Genomic DNA, 16,421 nt, shown 5'->3' with positions numbered 1-16,421 from the left:
AAGCCTAAAGACTATATTTTTAAAAAACTCTTAGAGCTTATAAATGATATCAGTAAAGTTGCAAGCTACAGAATCAATACACAAAAATCAGTAGTGTTTCTATAGTCCAACAACAAACAAGCAGAAAAAGACATCAAGAAAGGTAATCCATTTACAATAGACACCAAAAAAATAAAATACCTGAGAATCAATTTAACCAAGGAGGTGAAAGATCTCTTCAATGAGAACTAGAAATCACTGTTGAAAGAAATTAAAGAGGACTCAAAAAGATGGAAAGACATTCCATGCTCTTGGATTGGAAGAATTAATATTGTGAAAATGTCCATACTACCCAAAGCGATCTACAGATTCAATGCAATCCCCATCAAAATAGCAATGACGTCCTTCACAGAAATAGAAAAAACAATCCTAACATTCATATTGAACGACAAAGACCCCAAACAGCCAAAACAATCCTGAGCAAAAATAAAAAAGCCAGAGGCATAACAGTACCTAACTTCAAATTATACTACAAAGCTATAGTAACCAAAACAGCATGGTACTGGCATAAAAACAGATGCTTGGACTAATGGAACAGAATGAGAACCCAGAAATCAACCCACAAACTTACAGCCAACCAATCTTCAACAAAGGCACCAAGAATGTACACTGGGAAAAAGACTGCCTCTTTTCCATAAATGGTGCTGGGAGAACTGGACATTCATATGCAGAAGAATGAAACTGGACCTGTACCTCTCACATATACCAAAATCAACTCAAAATGGATTAAAGACTTAAATATAAGCCCGGAAACTATAAAACTCCTAAAAGAAAACATAGGGAAGACACTTCAGGCAGTAGAACTGAGCAAAGACTTTATAGATATGACCCCAAAGCACAAGCAACAAAAGAAAAAATAAAGAAATGGGATTGTATCAAACTAAAAAACTTCTGCACAGCAAAAGAAGGGCTTGCCCTGATAGAAGGAGGGACATTATGGGAAGCATGGGCTCTCCAAGAAATGCCACCACTGCCACAGCTTCTGTGGTGCTGTGAGTGACATCCTCATGCTTGCTTAGAAGTCTGCCTTGTCTTGGGGTGACAAAGCATTTCTGAATACACACACCCTCTCTGGGTTCTCTAATGGTTGCTGGACTTCTGACCAATTAAAGAGTCTGTAGCACATTTCAATCAAACACAGCCCAGCATGTGGCTTCTTCAACACTGTCTAGTTCCAGGCCCTCTGATGGCCAGGGGTCTCCCAGGCTTCCTATAAGGCCTGTTCATTCTGTGTTTCCGAAGTTCCCTAAGGCCTACTGTGTGGTAGAGATTGCCTCTCCCCGTCACCCTGAGTCTCTGTAGGATACACCTATCAGTCCTCAAGAGGCAGCAAGGACAGTAGTGTTGAGTGTGGATGCCAAGCACAGGTGACCCATGTTAAATCCTGGTTTTACCACCAACTAGCCATGTCACCTTGTGTGGAACACTTGCTCTCTCTTGTGCTTCAGTTTCCTCTTCTGAAAGTGGGATGATCATAGTACCATCTCATAGGATTAAGTTAATGTACGGGCAATACGTAGGGTAGCTCCTGGCACACAGGAAGTACTAGACCAGTGCTGGCTGTCATCATTGTTGCTTATTACATAACATGAGTCTATTCCTTTGCTGCCAAAAGAGCGAGTTATAAAAAAAATAATAATATTTTTCTTTTTCTTTTTGTTTATTTTGCAGCAAAACTTATGTTATTCCTTTGCAGTGCAGCTGCCCTGTAGATTTCGAGTTCCATATCACTTTGATTCAGTCTCATCAAGCCTTTGCTATTGCACCAACATCAGGTAAGGAGTGTCAAGATTTCAAGTTGTCAATTTCCTTAGAGTTCTCAGGTCAAAGAGAGGAAAGTAGGTCTCAAGTTCTAAAAAAAGAATAATTCACATTTGAATGTAGTGACATATTTTCAAATGTGTAACAGTAACAAATTTTACTTATCTAACATAATGTAACTTAGAATTGGACGTTTGGGAATGACACTTTTGAGTAATTTGTATCATACAGATAATTTACAGTAATGTTCAGGTAAGTTTCTTCCAAGGTCGAAATTTGAAATTAGAGGTTGGTCCGTTCTAAATCTAATTTTGGCTCTTGGTATGTCCTTGGTTTTTCATTCACCTTTTAATTCAATTTCAAATAAAATGGGAATATTATTTCTTCGAAAGCTTTCAGAATCTTCGTGGAGGATCTAATGAATTTGTCTCCTTTGTGGGATGAACAGTCTGTCTTTGCATGCCCCAAAGGACATAGATCCCTATGCTGCTGAGGGCATTTGAAAGTGAGATTTACACCTGAAGTGATTTCTGCTCCTCAGTTTCTGTCTCTTGATATTTACATTTGGGATTTAAATATCTGTCCACAGTGGTCTGCTGTGAATGCTAAAAGTTTTTTTGTTTTATTTCATTCAAGTCTGGGTATTCATTTGTTTACAACTCTTTAAACATGCCAGTGCATATTTTATTCAACAAGTGAGGGTTCAAAGCAGAAACTTTGAACTAATTCTAGATTATAAAATGCACATAGATTATTTTCTAGAGAACCAAGAGTCATTCTGAGATTTAAAAATATGAGGTAACTACTGTTTATATTGCAAAAAACAGGACTTGATTCTTTTCCAGAGAGAAGAGTTTTACTATTTTCAGCTGTTTGCGCCTTAAAAAGAAAAGATAAATGGTTACTAAAATTACACAAGATAATATTTCTGATTTCAAGTATGGTTGATATTCTCACTATAGGCATCACCACAGGATAATAACAGTAACGCTTAGTTAGAGATTATTATGTGCCAGGCACTACTCTAAGCAAGATATGTATACAAGGGTATTTCAGAGTTCATTGATAGTTACATGTATCTTTTAATTCTATTTTTCCAGGAACTTGTTGAAGTACACTCGTATGCTTAATCTGCACCACGACCACATCAGTTTGATACAATTATTTCCATTTATAGATGTATAGAAATGAGGCACAGAAGGGTTAAATAACTTGTCTAAGGTCACTTAAGTAGTAAAGTGGCAGAGGTGGGATTTGAACCCACTCAGTCTGGCTTCAAAGTCTATGCACTGCCTCATCAAGTGCAAATCGAATTTTGACCTTAATTCTGAAAGGATTGTAAAAATTTGCCCTACAAGATGTGTCTGTAAAGTGAGCTAGCTTTTTGGTCTTCATCTAGACTCCACTTAGAGAGATTCTAGCAAGAAAGAGGAGGTAATCCTGCCCTACTCTGGGCTGTCCGACCTCACTGGACCTCTGGCATTGTCTCTGAGAGCCATGCTCTAAGACAGATCTAGAGGAGTCCCAGTGAAAGGACGTCAGTGAAGAAACGGGAATAGTAGACTCAGGAAGAGAAGTCATGGCAGGCAGGCTAGCTGTTGTCGATAACGAGATGTAATGGGGTGTGAAGAAGGAGTGGGCTTGTGCCACGTGTCTCCCAAGGATAGAGCTACGACCAGTGCATAGTTAGAGGTGCCCAAAGATGACCTTGGGTGCTTATCAAGTAGCTCGTTGACCCTCTCTGAACCCTGGTGGGAATGAAGCAGAGGGGGGTCCAGCCCCTGATGGAGGTTAGACCAGGTCGGTGCCCCCACGTGCAGAACACTCGGGGAAGCTATAAAGCCCAGGAACCCATCCCTGGTGATTTGGGTTCAATAAGTCTGGGAAGTGCCTGGTTTTCTGTACATTTACAAGCACTTCCATGTGATTCTGATATAGACATTCCCTAGAGTAGTGTCTGGGTATCCCTGGACTAGTTCAATCTGTAGGTCCTGCCTCACCTTATGGTCTATAGTTCTATGACAGTCCTTACGCAGAAGGAAACCACTAAGATTTCTGAACAGTTGTGATGGGAACTGTTTTTAAGACAGGTCAGTGTGGCCGCAGTGTGCAGGTGTGTCTGAGGTGGGTACAAACAGGAGGCCAGGAAATCATGGTGTTGGAATGAAATTGTGCAGGCCTTGAGAGCCTGGACTGAGCTGCTGTCAGCAGCAAGGAAGTGAAAGAGAAGCCAGAGAGCCTGTGGTCTGGCCATACTTCTCTAAAGTAGTGTGTCCTGAAACCTAGAATATTAATTTACCAGAGGGGTTTTGAAACACAACTGCTATAGTTTGAATGTCCCCTCCAAAGCTCATGTTGAAATTTGATCCCCAGTGTAACAGTGTTAACAGGGTGGGAAATCTGACTATGGAATTTGAAAGGTGGAGCCTTTCGGAAGTGATTGGATCATGAGAGCTATACCCTCATGAATAGATGAATCTATTAATAGGTTAATCGAGGAGTGGGTTATCTTTGGAAGGGCACTAGTGGCTTCCTAAGGATAGCAAGTGAGCAGGTTCGTATGATCTAGCCCCCATCACCATGTGGTGCATTGCAGTGCCTTGGGACTCTGCAGAGTCCCCACCATAAAGAAGGTCCTCATCAGATGTGCCCCTCAATCTTGGACTTCCTAGCTTTCAAAACTGTTAAGTTTCAGGTATTCTGTTATAAGCAGCAGAAAACTGAAAAATACCACAACCTATTCAAAACCTGGGGGACTTTATAGATAAGCAAATACCATGTTGAGCAGAGTTCACTGGCAACTATACATCAAACACTCACAAAAATTATGCAGGTCTCTCCCCGGCACTCAGATTGTAAAATGCACAGCCACATAATTCAGACAAATTGTGATACATGAGATATTTCATTGGATCCATCTGATAGGCTTTTGTGGTTGTTCTGGTGCTTTGTTTGTTCCTTGTATTTTAAGTTCCTCCTTTGGTGAAATTAAAGGAGTTGAGAGGCAAGTGAGAGCTAGGGACATAAATTTGGACTTCACCTGGGTGTTGATGGAACGCACAGCTGTGGGGCTGGAGATGAGGTGGCCCAGGGAATGAGCGTAGATAGAGAAGTGGACTGAGGGCCGAGTCCTGAGCACTCAGGCACTCAGAGGACAGCAAGGAGAGCGGGTCCAGGGACAGAGACTAAGGAGGAAAATCTGGAGAGTGTGGTGCAAGAGAAGGTAATGAATGAATAAACAAAGAAACAAATGAATAAATGAATGAAGGCAAGCCAGGGTTCTTAAAGTTTGAGGATCCCTCTTTTGCCATTTCTAAGTGATCTTCATTTCCAAACTGGTGTCAGAGGCTATTTTATGACGTTTAGTGCATCCGTTGGTCCAGTAGTCTCTCAGAATTTTTTTGCTTTGGTTTCCCACTTTATTGATGTATCCGTGCATCTTTGGCTGATAGACTTTTGATGTTATAGAATTTAGCAATGACTTTTAGTCACCTTTTTTAGTAAAAACGCCTTAGCTCTTGGAGAGTGAGTGCAGCTCAGGCTGACATGTTACCCAGGTGGGGTTTGTGCCCACTGGTTTTCCTGACATGCCAGGCATCTTTGCCTCTATTTTACAGACTGGGCATTTTACAGATAGATGAGAACCATGGACTAATTTTACACAGCTAGTATGTATATTTGTAGACCAAGCATGTCTTTGATAACCAATTGTCTAAAGACCTGTGGGGACATCCATAATCTGTTAGGTTACAAAACTGTTTCTTCTCTAAATAGAAGCATCATCTATCCACACCTTCCAGGCATTTTGTGCTCAGGCTTGCCAGATGAAAATAAATTTGAATAAAGCTAGTACCATTTATAAGATATGAAGCTGACATAGTGCCCTCACCTTTAACTCAGCTGGCCACTTGCCCACTGGGCATCCTTCAGATGCAGGGGAGCACTGTGGCTGTCACAAAGAAGCTAGATCTGCTGGTGGTGCCAAGATTTTTCCAAGATTGAGGAAAATGAGTAAAGGATTTTATGACCTTCCTTGTTCTGCTGACAACAAATCATATGCAATTAAAACATCAAGAACACTCTGTTGATAATTTTAGAAGAACCAGCAGAATACAACTTTGGCCAAGATCTTATTAATGTTGGAGACCAGCCAAATGCCACAAAAAATTGTTGAACTTGTGTACTTATGATTACTTTGAGATCTTGGACATTCCCTTGATATCACATACACTAAAGAAGAATGCATCTAATTAACATGAATGGTGAATTGTGGCATAAAATGGCTAGTTAAGCAAGAGTTCCTAGGGACTATTGCCCAGAGTTCTTATATAAAGTGTAAATATTTTCCTTCTCTTTCTTCAATAAGGTGTACTGTATAAGCCACTTACAAATAATTTTATATTGTGCATTTTCTTCTGACATGCACACTTATTGCAACTGTATATTGATTTGGGAGTAAGCCCAAAGCCTCTCCACTCGCTTTGGCCTCAGAACACTTTTTGTTTGTAGGCATTACTGAAGGGCATTACCCAGCAATAGCACATCCCAGCAAAGAGCAAACCCCGCTTCCCGGGATAAATACTAGGACACCAAGAACACTGCACCGTGCCTGTCGAGATCCCAGGTGCATTCATGAACTTCCTGCTCCTAGTGGCAGGTCTGGACTTGACCCTTAGTCCAGCACGTCCTCTCAGTTGGATTTCTTCATACTTCTGGCAGTACACGCCACTGTGCTGCCCACACTCCAGCATTTGCCCATTTAGTTTTCAAAAGGGAGCAAGTGTTAACTCTGTTTTGCTTCTTTGTTTCTCCAAAGGCCCCGTGACCCCTGGCTGAGGTATTTTATTGTGTAACAAGCCTCACCTGTAAGGTCTGGCAGCCTCTGGAAGTCCACAGGCAGAGCCGTTCCATCCAGACAGGAATATGAAAAGGGAAGGTTACCCTTGCTTCTCCCCTGCTCCTCATACACCTGCAGACGGGAGACACAGAAGACCCTTGAGCCCCAGCACCAACTGTGCAGGGGACAGATGAGGATTGTCAAGGGGATGGTAAGACCTTCAATCTCCAGCACACAAAGCAGGCCCTGACAAAAGGCTTCTTATTGGTGGTTACAATGAACAGCCTCATCTCAGGAGATATATGCTTGTTGTATGACTTTTTAGAGAAATGGCAACATACGGACCTTTGGCAAGATTCACTTAAAACAAGTGGTGGAGATGAGTGGCATACGCCAGCAAAGGGCTCTATAGCCTTCCAGTTGAGCAAATGGGGGAAGAGCCAGTGGCTTTATGCAGGGTTGGAAAAGAATGCTCATGAGAAGTAAGATCAACAGGGCAAAGTTTTTAATAATTTTCTAAAGCACCAAACCTAAATGGGTGAGGAAGGGAGAACAATTAGGGACAGTTAGTATTAGCTGCAAATGAGTTTCCTAGCTTTTAAAGGACATAGGCAATTAATTTATAATAGCATACTGAAGAGAGCAGGAAAAACTAGATAGACAAGTGGCAGTTCTTGGTGCACAGACTCTAAAGCAACATTGTCACAGTGGTAAAGAGTGGCACTGGTTGTATAGAGTGGCTGGCACTATACAACAGTTAGTTGTATAGTTAACAGTTGTTTCTGTTTACTGATCGGTAGCTACATTCGCGATGCTGCACTAAGCACATCACAGGCACTGTCTCATTCAACCCTACAGCCTTGAGATGAGGGGACTATTATCATCACCTTTTCACAGCCAAGGACAATGAGGCTCAGGGACACTTGCCTAGGTCAGCAGGGTCTGTCTGACTCCAGACTCAAGCTCTCAATCACTACAGTAAGCTGGAAGAATAAAGATGCCAGATGCCTTGAAATAGGACAGGAGACAAATGGACTAAGAGTTTAGGAAAATTCTTTTTCATGGAGAAAGTTAAAGAAACTAATAATAGGTCTCAACCAAGTCTTGTGTATTCTTCTTGCTTTCAGAGGCCCTAGGTATCTCCTATTCCAGAAGACCATTTGGTGGGGTATCAGTCTGGGCTGGTTGAGCTCAGCTGACCACAGCAGCAGTCAGTGAACTTCACCCAGAGAACAGTGCCTGTACCTTGACCAAACTCTTATCTCTACTGTCCATCCAGAAGTGCTGGTCCCAGTGAGGCCCAGGGAAAGCCCAGGGATGGCTTGGCCTAGCCCTTCATTCTGCTGGGCAAGCCTGTCTTTCAGGAGGTTGAAGAGATGCCAGCTTTGATTACCTTCTGAAGGTCCCATAGCAGTGCTCCAGAGTAGGTGCTATGGCAAAAAAAACCAAACAAACCAGGCAACAGCAACAACAGAGGATAAAAGACATCACTCTGGGTATAAATAAGAATGGGAGAAACTGGGTTAAGCAAACATAAATATTTCTTTAAAAATGGGGCAGGGAGAGGGGAAGTGGTGGATCAATGTGTACAAAGCTACTATAAAAAATTAAGACACTGCGAAAAAGTACAAAATCTAAGTTGAAGAAACATTACCCAGAACCTCTCCACCCCAGAAATAACCATCATGAACGTTTGTTGAGCATCGCTGCAGACACCTCTCCGTGCTTATGGACAAAGAGAAGAGAGAAGTAGCGTAGGTGCATGTGATGATTCAACAACAGATAAAACTGTTAGAAGAATGGGATCATATTATATGTAAAAATATTGTTACTTGATATTGACTGAAGAAAAACAAGTGAAGCTGAGGGAATTGATGGAATTCCTTGATATAAGCCATATTCATTCCTACAATCTACTGCTAAAATTAAGAAAAGAGATTATGAAAATGTTAAGAGATCAGAGGCTCCAGCTTCTTCAACTGAGTGCTTCGACTTCAGCCAGAATCCTAGCCATGGAAGATGGGGAAATAGACATGTACACTTTCTCCCCTTCCCTGCTTACAACTCCCAGTTCTGTTATACTGTTTGACATTATCTGCATCTACAGCATTTACATTCTGTTTTGTGGCCATAGATGCCACAGTTAACTTAATTTCTATGGAAATGGAGCTAGGGTTTTCACCTCTATTCTTTATCCCATGTTCTCTCCATTCCCAAGTTCTTTATTTCAGTTCTTTTTCTGGCTATCTGGATGTTGTACCCTAGTGGCTTATTAAATTATTAACTACAGGTTCTTGGAGGCCACATGTCTAGAGCGCTTGCATGTTTGAGGGTATCTTTCTGCTGCTCGTGATCCTGAGCGACAACTTGGCGAGGTATAGCGGTCTTGGTTGACAACTTTGTTTACCTCAGAACTTTGTGGATATTGCTTGATTGTTCTCTGGCTTTGAATTTGCTAGGAATTCAGAGGCTGGGCTCAATCTTTCCCCATCGAAGGTGAATTCAGGATGCCCTCTGGATTTTTTTTTTTTTCAGTCTAGGAATTAAGTAATTTACCAGGATATGTATTGGTGCTGTTCTGTATTATTTTGTTTTCCTGGAACATGGCATGTCATTTTGATCTGGAGAAAAATGACCTGTTATTTTAGGAATTTTTCAACTATTAAAACTTTGAATATTTTGATGTTCTATTTGCTTTGTTCCCTTCCTCAGGAATATTAATTATGTATGTATGTTGGTTCTCCTTTGCCCTTGGTATCTATTACCTTCTTTAAAATAATTTGATTTTGTGTGGATTCCTCATTCCGACCTGCCATATCCCCAGTGTGTTTTCAGAGCTTATATGTATGTGTGTGTGCATATGCGCATGGTGTGCATTTGTGTGCATGTGTGTGCATGTGTGTTTATTGTTCCTTCCAATGCAGTTTCTGCCTCCGTGACAGTTTTTTCTTTTTTCCATTTATTTCCTGGACTCTACCAACACTCTTTTCATTGTCTTTGGGTATGTTCTAATATCACTTTCTTGAATTCTGGTGACTCTTTCCATGAGAAGGCCATGCTGTCTGTAATTTCTTTAAGACTCAGGTGAACCACATGTGTTCTGAGGTTGTCCTCTTATGAAGTGTATTCTTTATCTGATTTTGCTTCTGTTCCTTTCCTCCTTCAAAAAGTATTAATTTTTAATTGTGCAGTTTATATGTGTAGTACCCTTGTTGATTCTATTCAACATTTTACTCAACTTTGAATAGAACCTGCTACCAGCAGAAGAATAACGTGGGAGAAGGGATGATAATGGTAATACTAACAGCTAATGCTTACATAGTGCTTACCATGTGCCAGACACTACTCTGAATGTATGACTCAGTTAGTACCCCCAACAACTCTTATGAAGTAGATTCTGTTATTATGCCCACTTTGCAGATGAGGAAACTGAGGCACGGTGTGTTTAGGTAAGTTGCCCAAGGACATACAGTTGGTAAGTGGCAGAGCTGGGACTGGAATGTAGGGAATACAGCACCATAGAATGTGTGTTCAAGCATCCCGGGTGATGGCCTTGGAGATGATGAGAGTGGATGGGGAAGTGGACAGGTCTTGCTGAAGGGTCAGATGAGGCTGGTGGGTCAGGAGGTGGCTCCTGGTTCCAGCCTGAGCACTGAGTGTATGAGGTGCCATGTGGTAACTTCCTGCACAGTCACCTGCCCTCCCCAGGAGCTGTCTTTGCAGTGCTGGACCCCATGCTCGGTATGGTAGGTACATAACACCTGTGTGCACATGCCTTGTTCCCAGCCAGCAGGTCACGTGCTTGGCAGAAAATGAATAGCTGACTTGGCTTAACTTCCCCAGCAGCCTCTCCTCGGACTTCTCCTCAACTTCTCCTGGCTGCTCTGGTCTTGCTTCTAATGTCTGCATTTTGGATTTTTGATGCATAGGGACAAAAAGGAAAGTTAGTAGATTCCAAAAGCCTTCATTTTACTACTTATTTCTAGTTCCAGTAAAAAACACTTGCTGGAGGGGGAAGGAAGTTAAAGATTAAAATAAGTACTGGGATTATTAGCGTTGTAGGCATCTGCAACACGTTAGTCTTCATCTGCTGTGGCCAAGTGGGAGTTGGTTCTTCCCGAGAAATTCAGAAGTCAACGTGTATCCAAAAGCCTCAGGGCTTATATTTCACCTCTGCCCAGTCCTTGTCTTCTGACCTGTGGATTTGCCTGCATTTGATACTTTTGTGAAGCAAAAAGAAAGACCTGGGGCTTTGGGAAACTGATCCTGGTAGCTTGGCATCATCAGGCAATTGCCTCCTCCTTTTTAAGAATTCAAATGTGTCAAGTATGAGTTTTGACATTTTAATGATAATACACAATAAATTAGTGCTTGTTTTATTGAGCACAAACATTGGGAAGGCCACATTTATAGGACACACTCCATGTACCAGGCATTATCCCAGACCCCATACATTGTTTTCTCCTTTAATCCTTGTTGCGTTTTACAGATGACAAAACTGAGCCTTAGATAAGATAACTGAGCAAAGTTACAGAGCTCATATGTGACCAAACAAGGGTATGAGTCAGGGTCCATGTGGCCTCTGGGCCTTTCTCTTGCCCACACGCCCTGGGCAGTGGTGGTGGCCTTTCACTGTTACTACTGTGAGTCAGGTGGTGGACCTCCCTTCTGTAGTCCAGTGAATCAAAAGCATTGTTAGAATTTGTCAACAGCCTGTTCACGGATGGTTTTCCAACTATGTAGCTATTAATTTCCCTGCTGAAGCTTAGAGAGATTAAATAGTTTGCCCAAAATCACAGAGTTAGTGAAACCCTAAATCTTGGAAGATTAAAACGAGTACTTAATAACACTTTAAGCATGTGGGTTGAATGGCTCTATGACAATTTAGGGAGAATAAGCTGAACTTTCTGAGACCTCTGAAGAATAAGTTATTTAAAAATTTTAACATTATAGTATCACTGGATGGACAAGTCAGAAAAAAGAAATTTTTAGAAATTATCCTCATCCTGGACCTTACTTTCCTAACAAATAATATGCTTTTATTCTTCCATCTCCTTTTATTTTTAATAACTGCCTATAATTATACAAAGGTTTTATGTAATTTTAATACAGGCAAAGACAGTGGTATTTCCTGGTGACTTCACTTATCATTATAGTGCTTTTCAGTGTTGTCGCATTTTCTTCATGATATTCATTTTTTTGATAAACTAGAGTGTTTTTAGCCTTTAGTTTATTTCTAGTTTTGTTCTTTCCTCTCTGTCTCTGTTCACCACCTCTCTGCCCTGTGATTTGACATTATCCCTGGTTATGTTAACGGTAGTAATCTGAAATTGACCCCAGATGAAATTGAACTGAAGCCATAAAATAGTCATTTGGGCTTTTTTAAATGAAGTAGTCATTTTGAGGGTGCTCTCTTCACTTTTAAAACATGAGCTTTCTCGCTTCTAAAGCATGAAACATACTGTTACCGGATGGCAGTTCCAGGTTCTTGGTCAAACCATGAAGGAGAACCTTTCATGGGACCAAACGAAGTCCACAACACAGGGAGCACCTGCTCAGCAAAAGGAAAGAAAGAGGAACAGACTGACAGAACGTTCAAACAATAGCACTCTATCGTAAAGCAAAAGTACGTGCAGAAGTGAGCATGGGTGGCCTTGTGAGTGAAGAACACACGCATTCTTGGGGAGGCGGTTATATGCTGTTCTGGGATGGGAGTGTTTGTCTATCCTAACTAAGAGGAGGAATATTTGACCATGGGAAGGATCTAGAGTAATTAAGTCCTAACAGGCTGATGCAAGGTTCTATTCACCTTCCTGTCATGCATCTCTGAGTTTCTGAAGTTTTTAGTCATGTGCAGTAGGGTTACTTTTCCCTTAACTTTGTCTTTTGTGGTCTAGTATCACAGGTGGAAGGTCATATAGCAGTCTTCTGCACTTTTGTTCCTCTTAGTGCGCAGGTGCTGCAGTTTTTGAAAAACTACAGAGTTCCAGGTATAACAGGCTGATTGGTAGGGTGGTTAAGCTGTTGCCAGCTCATTATGGGTTTATCACCTGCAAAACATTAGTGCTGATCCAGTCTGAATATTGATGAGCAGCCTCCCTGGGGCATGCCCCTATTCTGTCCTCCCTCACTTTTCTGCCACACAGTATGCTGTGACTGTGAGGCACACCTTTTACAGCTATTTACATTTGACAGTCCACTGCAACTGCTTTCTGTTGACAGAGCTGCATTATCTGGTATCCCTGTCAATGGAAAAAGCAGTGTACTCTGGTTGCCTAGACTGTACCTCCACAGTGTGCTTTATGTATTAGGTCTGGGCTGGGAGTGCTTAAAATAAATCAGTCAGGTCAAGGCAAACATTAATCCTTGCTCCAGAGCTTGTTCTTACTTTTTTAAGTTAATGAGCTGGAGCAGAAGCAATAGAATGTTCTTAGTCTAAAGCCACCAGTGAATTGTGGTCAAATGGGTATATTTTCTGCCCAAGTGGGTGGTCAAGGTATTGACGTCCAGTGCATCACAGAGAGTCAGGGTTTCTGTTCAACTGATCTTAGGCTAGCTGATAGATCTGACTTGTGCTGATTCTTCACTCTTCCCTACAGTGACCTTGAGGGTCACTTGTGGGTGTCATTTAGAGGCTTTGACTTCTGCTTTCAGGAAATTGACAGCCATTTCTGAAGCACTGTGCTAGGGATTGGGAAGATAAAAGAATTATGGGGCTGGTGTCTGCTTTCAGGGCTTGCCATCTAGTTGAGAGACAGTAAACTTTGAAAGGTTAACAATTCAGGTGATATATGAGGCCCCCAGGACTGACAGAACTTTGTGGGATTGAAGGTTCCTACAAGGGAAAGGCAGAGGGATTTGTGTCATGTGTAGGTTGGTGTAGGCTTTCAAGTTTGGGGTCATTCGACAAGAATTTATTGAGCTGGAAACACAGTAATGAGCAGGCTCCTGCTTTCCTAGGATTTACACTCTGATCTAAAGAAGGCAGATGGTAAACGAGATAATTTCAGAGCTTAGGATGAAGCAGCTCAAAAAAGATGAGGAGAGAGAGCTTTCCAGGCCCAGGGAAGAGCAAGTGCCAGGACCCTGAGGCAGCAGGAGCCAGCGATTGGGGGTTAGAGTGAGGGCCCTCTCCCCCTCAGACTCTGCCCCTCACCAGGGGCTTTCCACCCATCCTACCTCCAACAACCGGCATGCCCCACTTGCTTCCCCATACCCTCCTTTATTTTTCTTGTTGGTATTCATGACTGGACTCGTGCTTTATATTCATTTGGTTTTTTCTTCCTTTCTTTCTTTCTCTCTTTTTTTTTTTTCTGTCCCCAACTAGAATGTACGCTCTGTGAGATCTGGGACTTTGTTTTGTTTTTTGCTATATCTTGAATTCCCAAAACAGTACCTGGCACACAGTAAGTGCTCAATAAATACTTGAATGGCTGAATGGAAGGTCCATGTGGTTGAGCACAGAGAGAAGGGACAGAGTGGTACCAGATTCAGAGGAGGGGATAGACAGGAAGGAGGGTATGCCAGGCACTTATGAGGGACTGAGTAAGTCCTCTGCAGGGTCAGTGGAAGGGCCAGGCACACAGGGGCAGAGGGTCTCATCTAGAAAGTAAACCAAAGAGCCTTCGGTGGAAGTCAGAGAGAACATTAGCCCTCATCGCACCTAGTACACCAATCCTCCCTTTCTCTATTTTCTTTCTACATTTGTTGAGCACTTACTATGTTCCAAGCTCCATTGGTACAGAGATACAAAGGAGGAATAAGGCAAGGCACAGTGTAATATTTCACTTTGCATAGCATAGCAGTCCATCCCAAAGATTTGAACAGAGAGAATCAAATTACACAAAAATATAGGAAACCAAGTTATTTGGACATGAACTTGTGTGTGTTCCTAGCTTTTCCTTGTTGCTTAATATTGACATCTGATAATTCTTGTGAAGATGATCGTTCTGGGAATTCATGTCAGAATCACTAAAGCATATTGATAGTATATATTTATATCGCCGACACAATCAACTGATTATAAAGGATTAATGTAGTAATTGGTAAATAAGATTAATTTAAACCTGAAAAAGTTGGTTCACATGTATTTAATGAAAAGAGTATATAAAGATAATACAAATGCTTGTGTCTATCATGGGAATACTGTATTTGTGCACGTGTCAGCCTCTTTGGCTAGACACAAGAGAGCATATCATATTTTCTCATCTCTTTCCTCTCAGGAATAATTCCAGCTAATGGGAAGATGAATGTGACTGTTAAGTTCACACCCTTTCAGTATGGGATCGCACAGATAAAAATGCAGTTGTGCATTTCACAGTTCAACTCTCAGCCATATGAATGTGTCTTCACTGGAACGTGCTATCCCAACGTGGCCTTACAGTACGGCTTCTTTGGAGTGTTTTTGTTTATTCTTAAAACTTTTCCAAAAGTCTAAGTCATCCTTTCTTCCATTCTCTTTCTTGTAACAAAATGCCATCAAAAGCTTATTTAAAATGATGAGCCTACATAAAATACACTTTTAAATATAACAGTAATACATAGAATGTCTCTATGCTAGTAGCAATAGTTGCTTCTGCCAAGAGGGGAAGAAAGGACTCAGGGAAAAGAAGGGATTTTCAAGGGATGCTTTCTTTCACCGATCACTACTGTTGCACTGTTTGAGTTTTTGACCACGTGCATGTATTACTACCTATTCAAAAATGTAGATCATAAGGCCAGAGCAACATAATTATATTTAAAGTTTCCAGTTAACATAATTAATTGAGTGCCTGCTGTGTGCAGTGTCCTTTGCAAAGCCCCATGGGAAATAGCCTACACCCGCAAGAGAGCAACACATGTACAACAAGTGACTTCACAAAAGGCAGAGACTGAAATGTGCCACACAGAAGATTTGGGGTTTTTTTTTTTTTCAATTTTATTTATATTGATATTTTTCTGGGAGGAGTTTTTTTTTAAAGCACCATTAGAGTGCAAGTCAGAGTGAAGATATGAAATGGGATTATTAAGTTTTACTTTACAACAAAACTTTTCTGGATTTCATTTCCATTTGAATATGAGCTTGTATTTTTACATCCCAAGGTATCTGGTTGATATTATAAGTTCTTTTCTAATATACATGATTTTATAAAAGTTGAAAGGAAAAGTTGTCACAGCATAAGGACTAATTTTTTTTTTTTTTTTTAATTTGGCTGCTAGCCACTACAGGGATCCAAACCCTTGAATATCCTGACGTTATTTTAAAATTGATGAATATCTTGATTTTCCTCCTCTTCCCTGCACACATGGATAAACATCACATGTTAACGTCATTAAGCATATTAAAAGTGGAGTAACAACCTTATACCAAAATATGAACTAACTCCATGATTTCTTATATATTTATATCATGCTTTTCTTCCTAAAAATTTAAAGCTGCCTAAGTCAACTATGTGTTATTAGTGTGGCCTGCTGAACCCAAATCTTCAAGTAACCATAGTAGAAATAAAATCATTCAGGCAATAAACAAGTTGAATTGAATAGAAATAGAAAGCAGTGCTAATTTTTCAGGTGTCAGATAACCAGAACCTGGCGAGCAAATGCTGTTTGTCATTTCATGTCATGTGCTGCAGTACTCAAATGGCTTTATTAAAGACATCATTTGAGTGGGATCTTTACTAGTATATCCTTCTATAGATGTGTTCTTAAATACACAAGAGCATTATACGCTAAAAGCATCATAAGGACGCCAGGCTTATGCTATTTCTAAAATACTATGTTTTGGTTACCTATCTAGAGTTTAATA

General features: G+C 41.0%; 1 protein-coding gene across 1 annotated transcript in view; it reads left to right on the top strand.

Moving 5' to 3' along the window:
- Positions 1-16,421, top strand: part of CFAP221 (cilia and flagella associated protein 221) — a 104,017-nt gene that overhangs the window by 47,464 nt on the left and 40,132 nt on the right. Inside the window, exons 6-7 of the mRNA XM_063078975.1 lie at positions 1,711-1,814; positions 14,860-15,019. Of these exons, the coding sequence (XP_062935045.1) occupies positions 1,711-1,814; positions 14,860-15,019 (264 nt within the window). The remainder of the gene's footprint in view (positions 1-1,710; positions 1,815-14,859; positions 15,020-16,421) is intronic.

This window comes from Cynocephalus volans, chromosome 1, assembly GCF_027409185.1.
Source record: "Cynocephalus volans isolate mCynVol1 chromosome 1, mCynVol1.pri, whole genome shotgun sequence".
NCBI lineage: Eukaryota > Metazoa > Chordata > Mammalia > Dermoptera > Cynocephalidae > Cynocephalus > Cynocephalus volans.
This window is presented reverse-complemented; position numbering and strand designations above follow the sequence as displayed.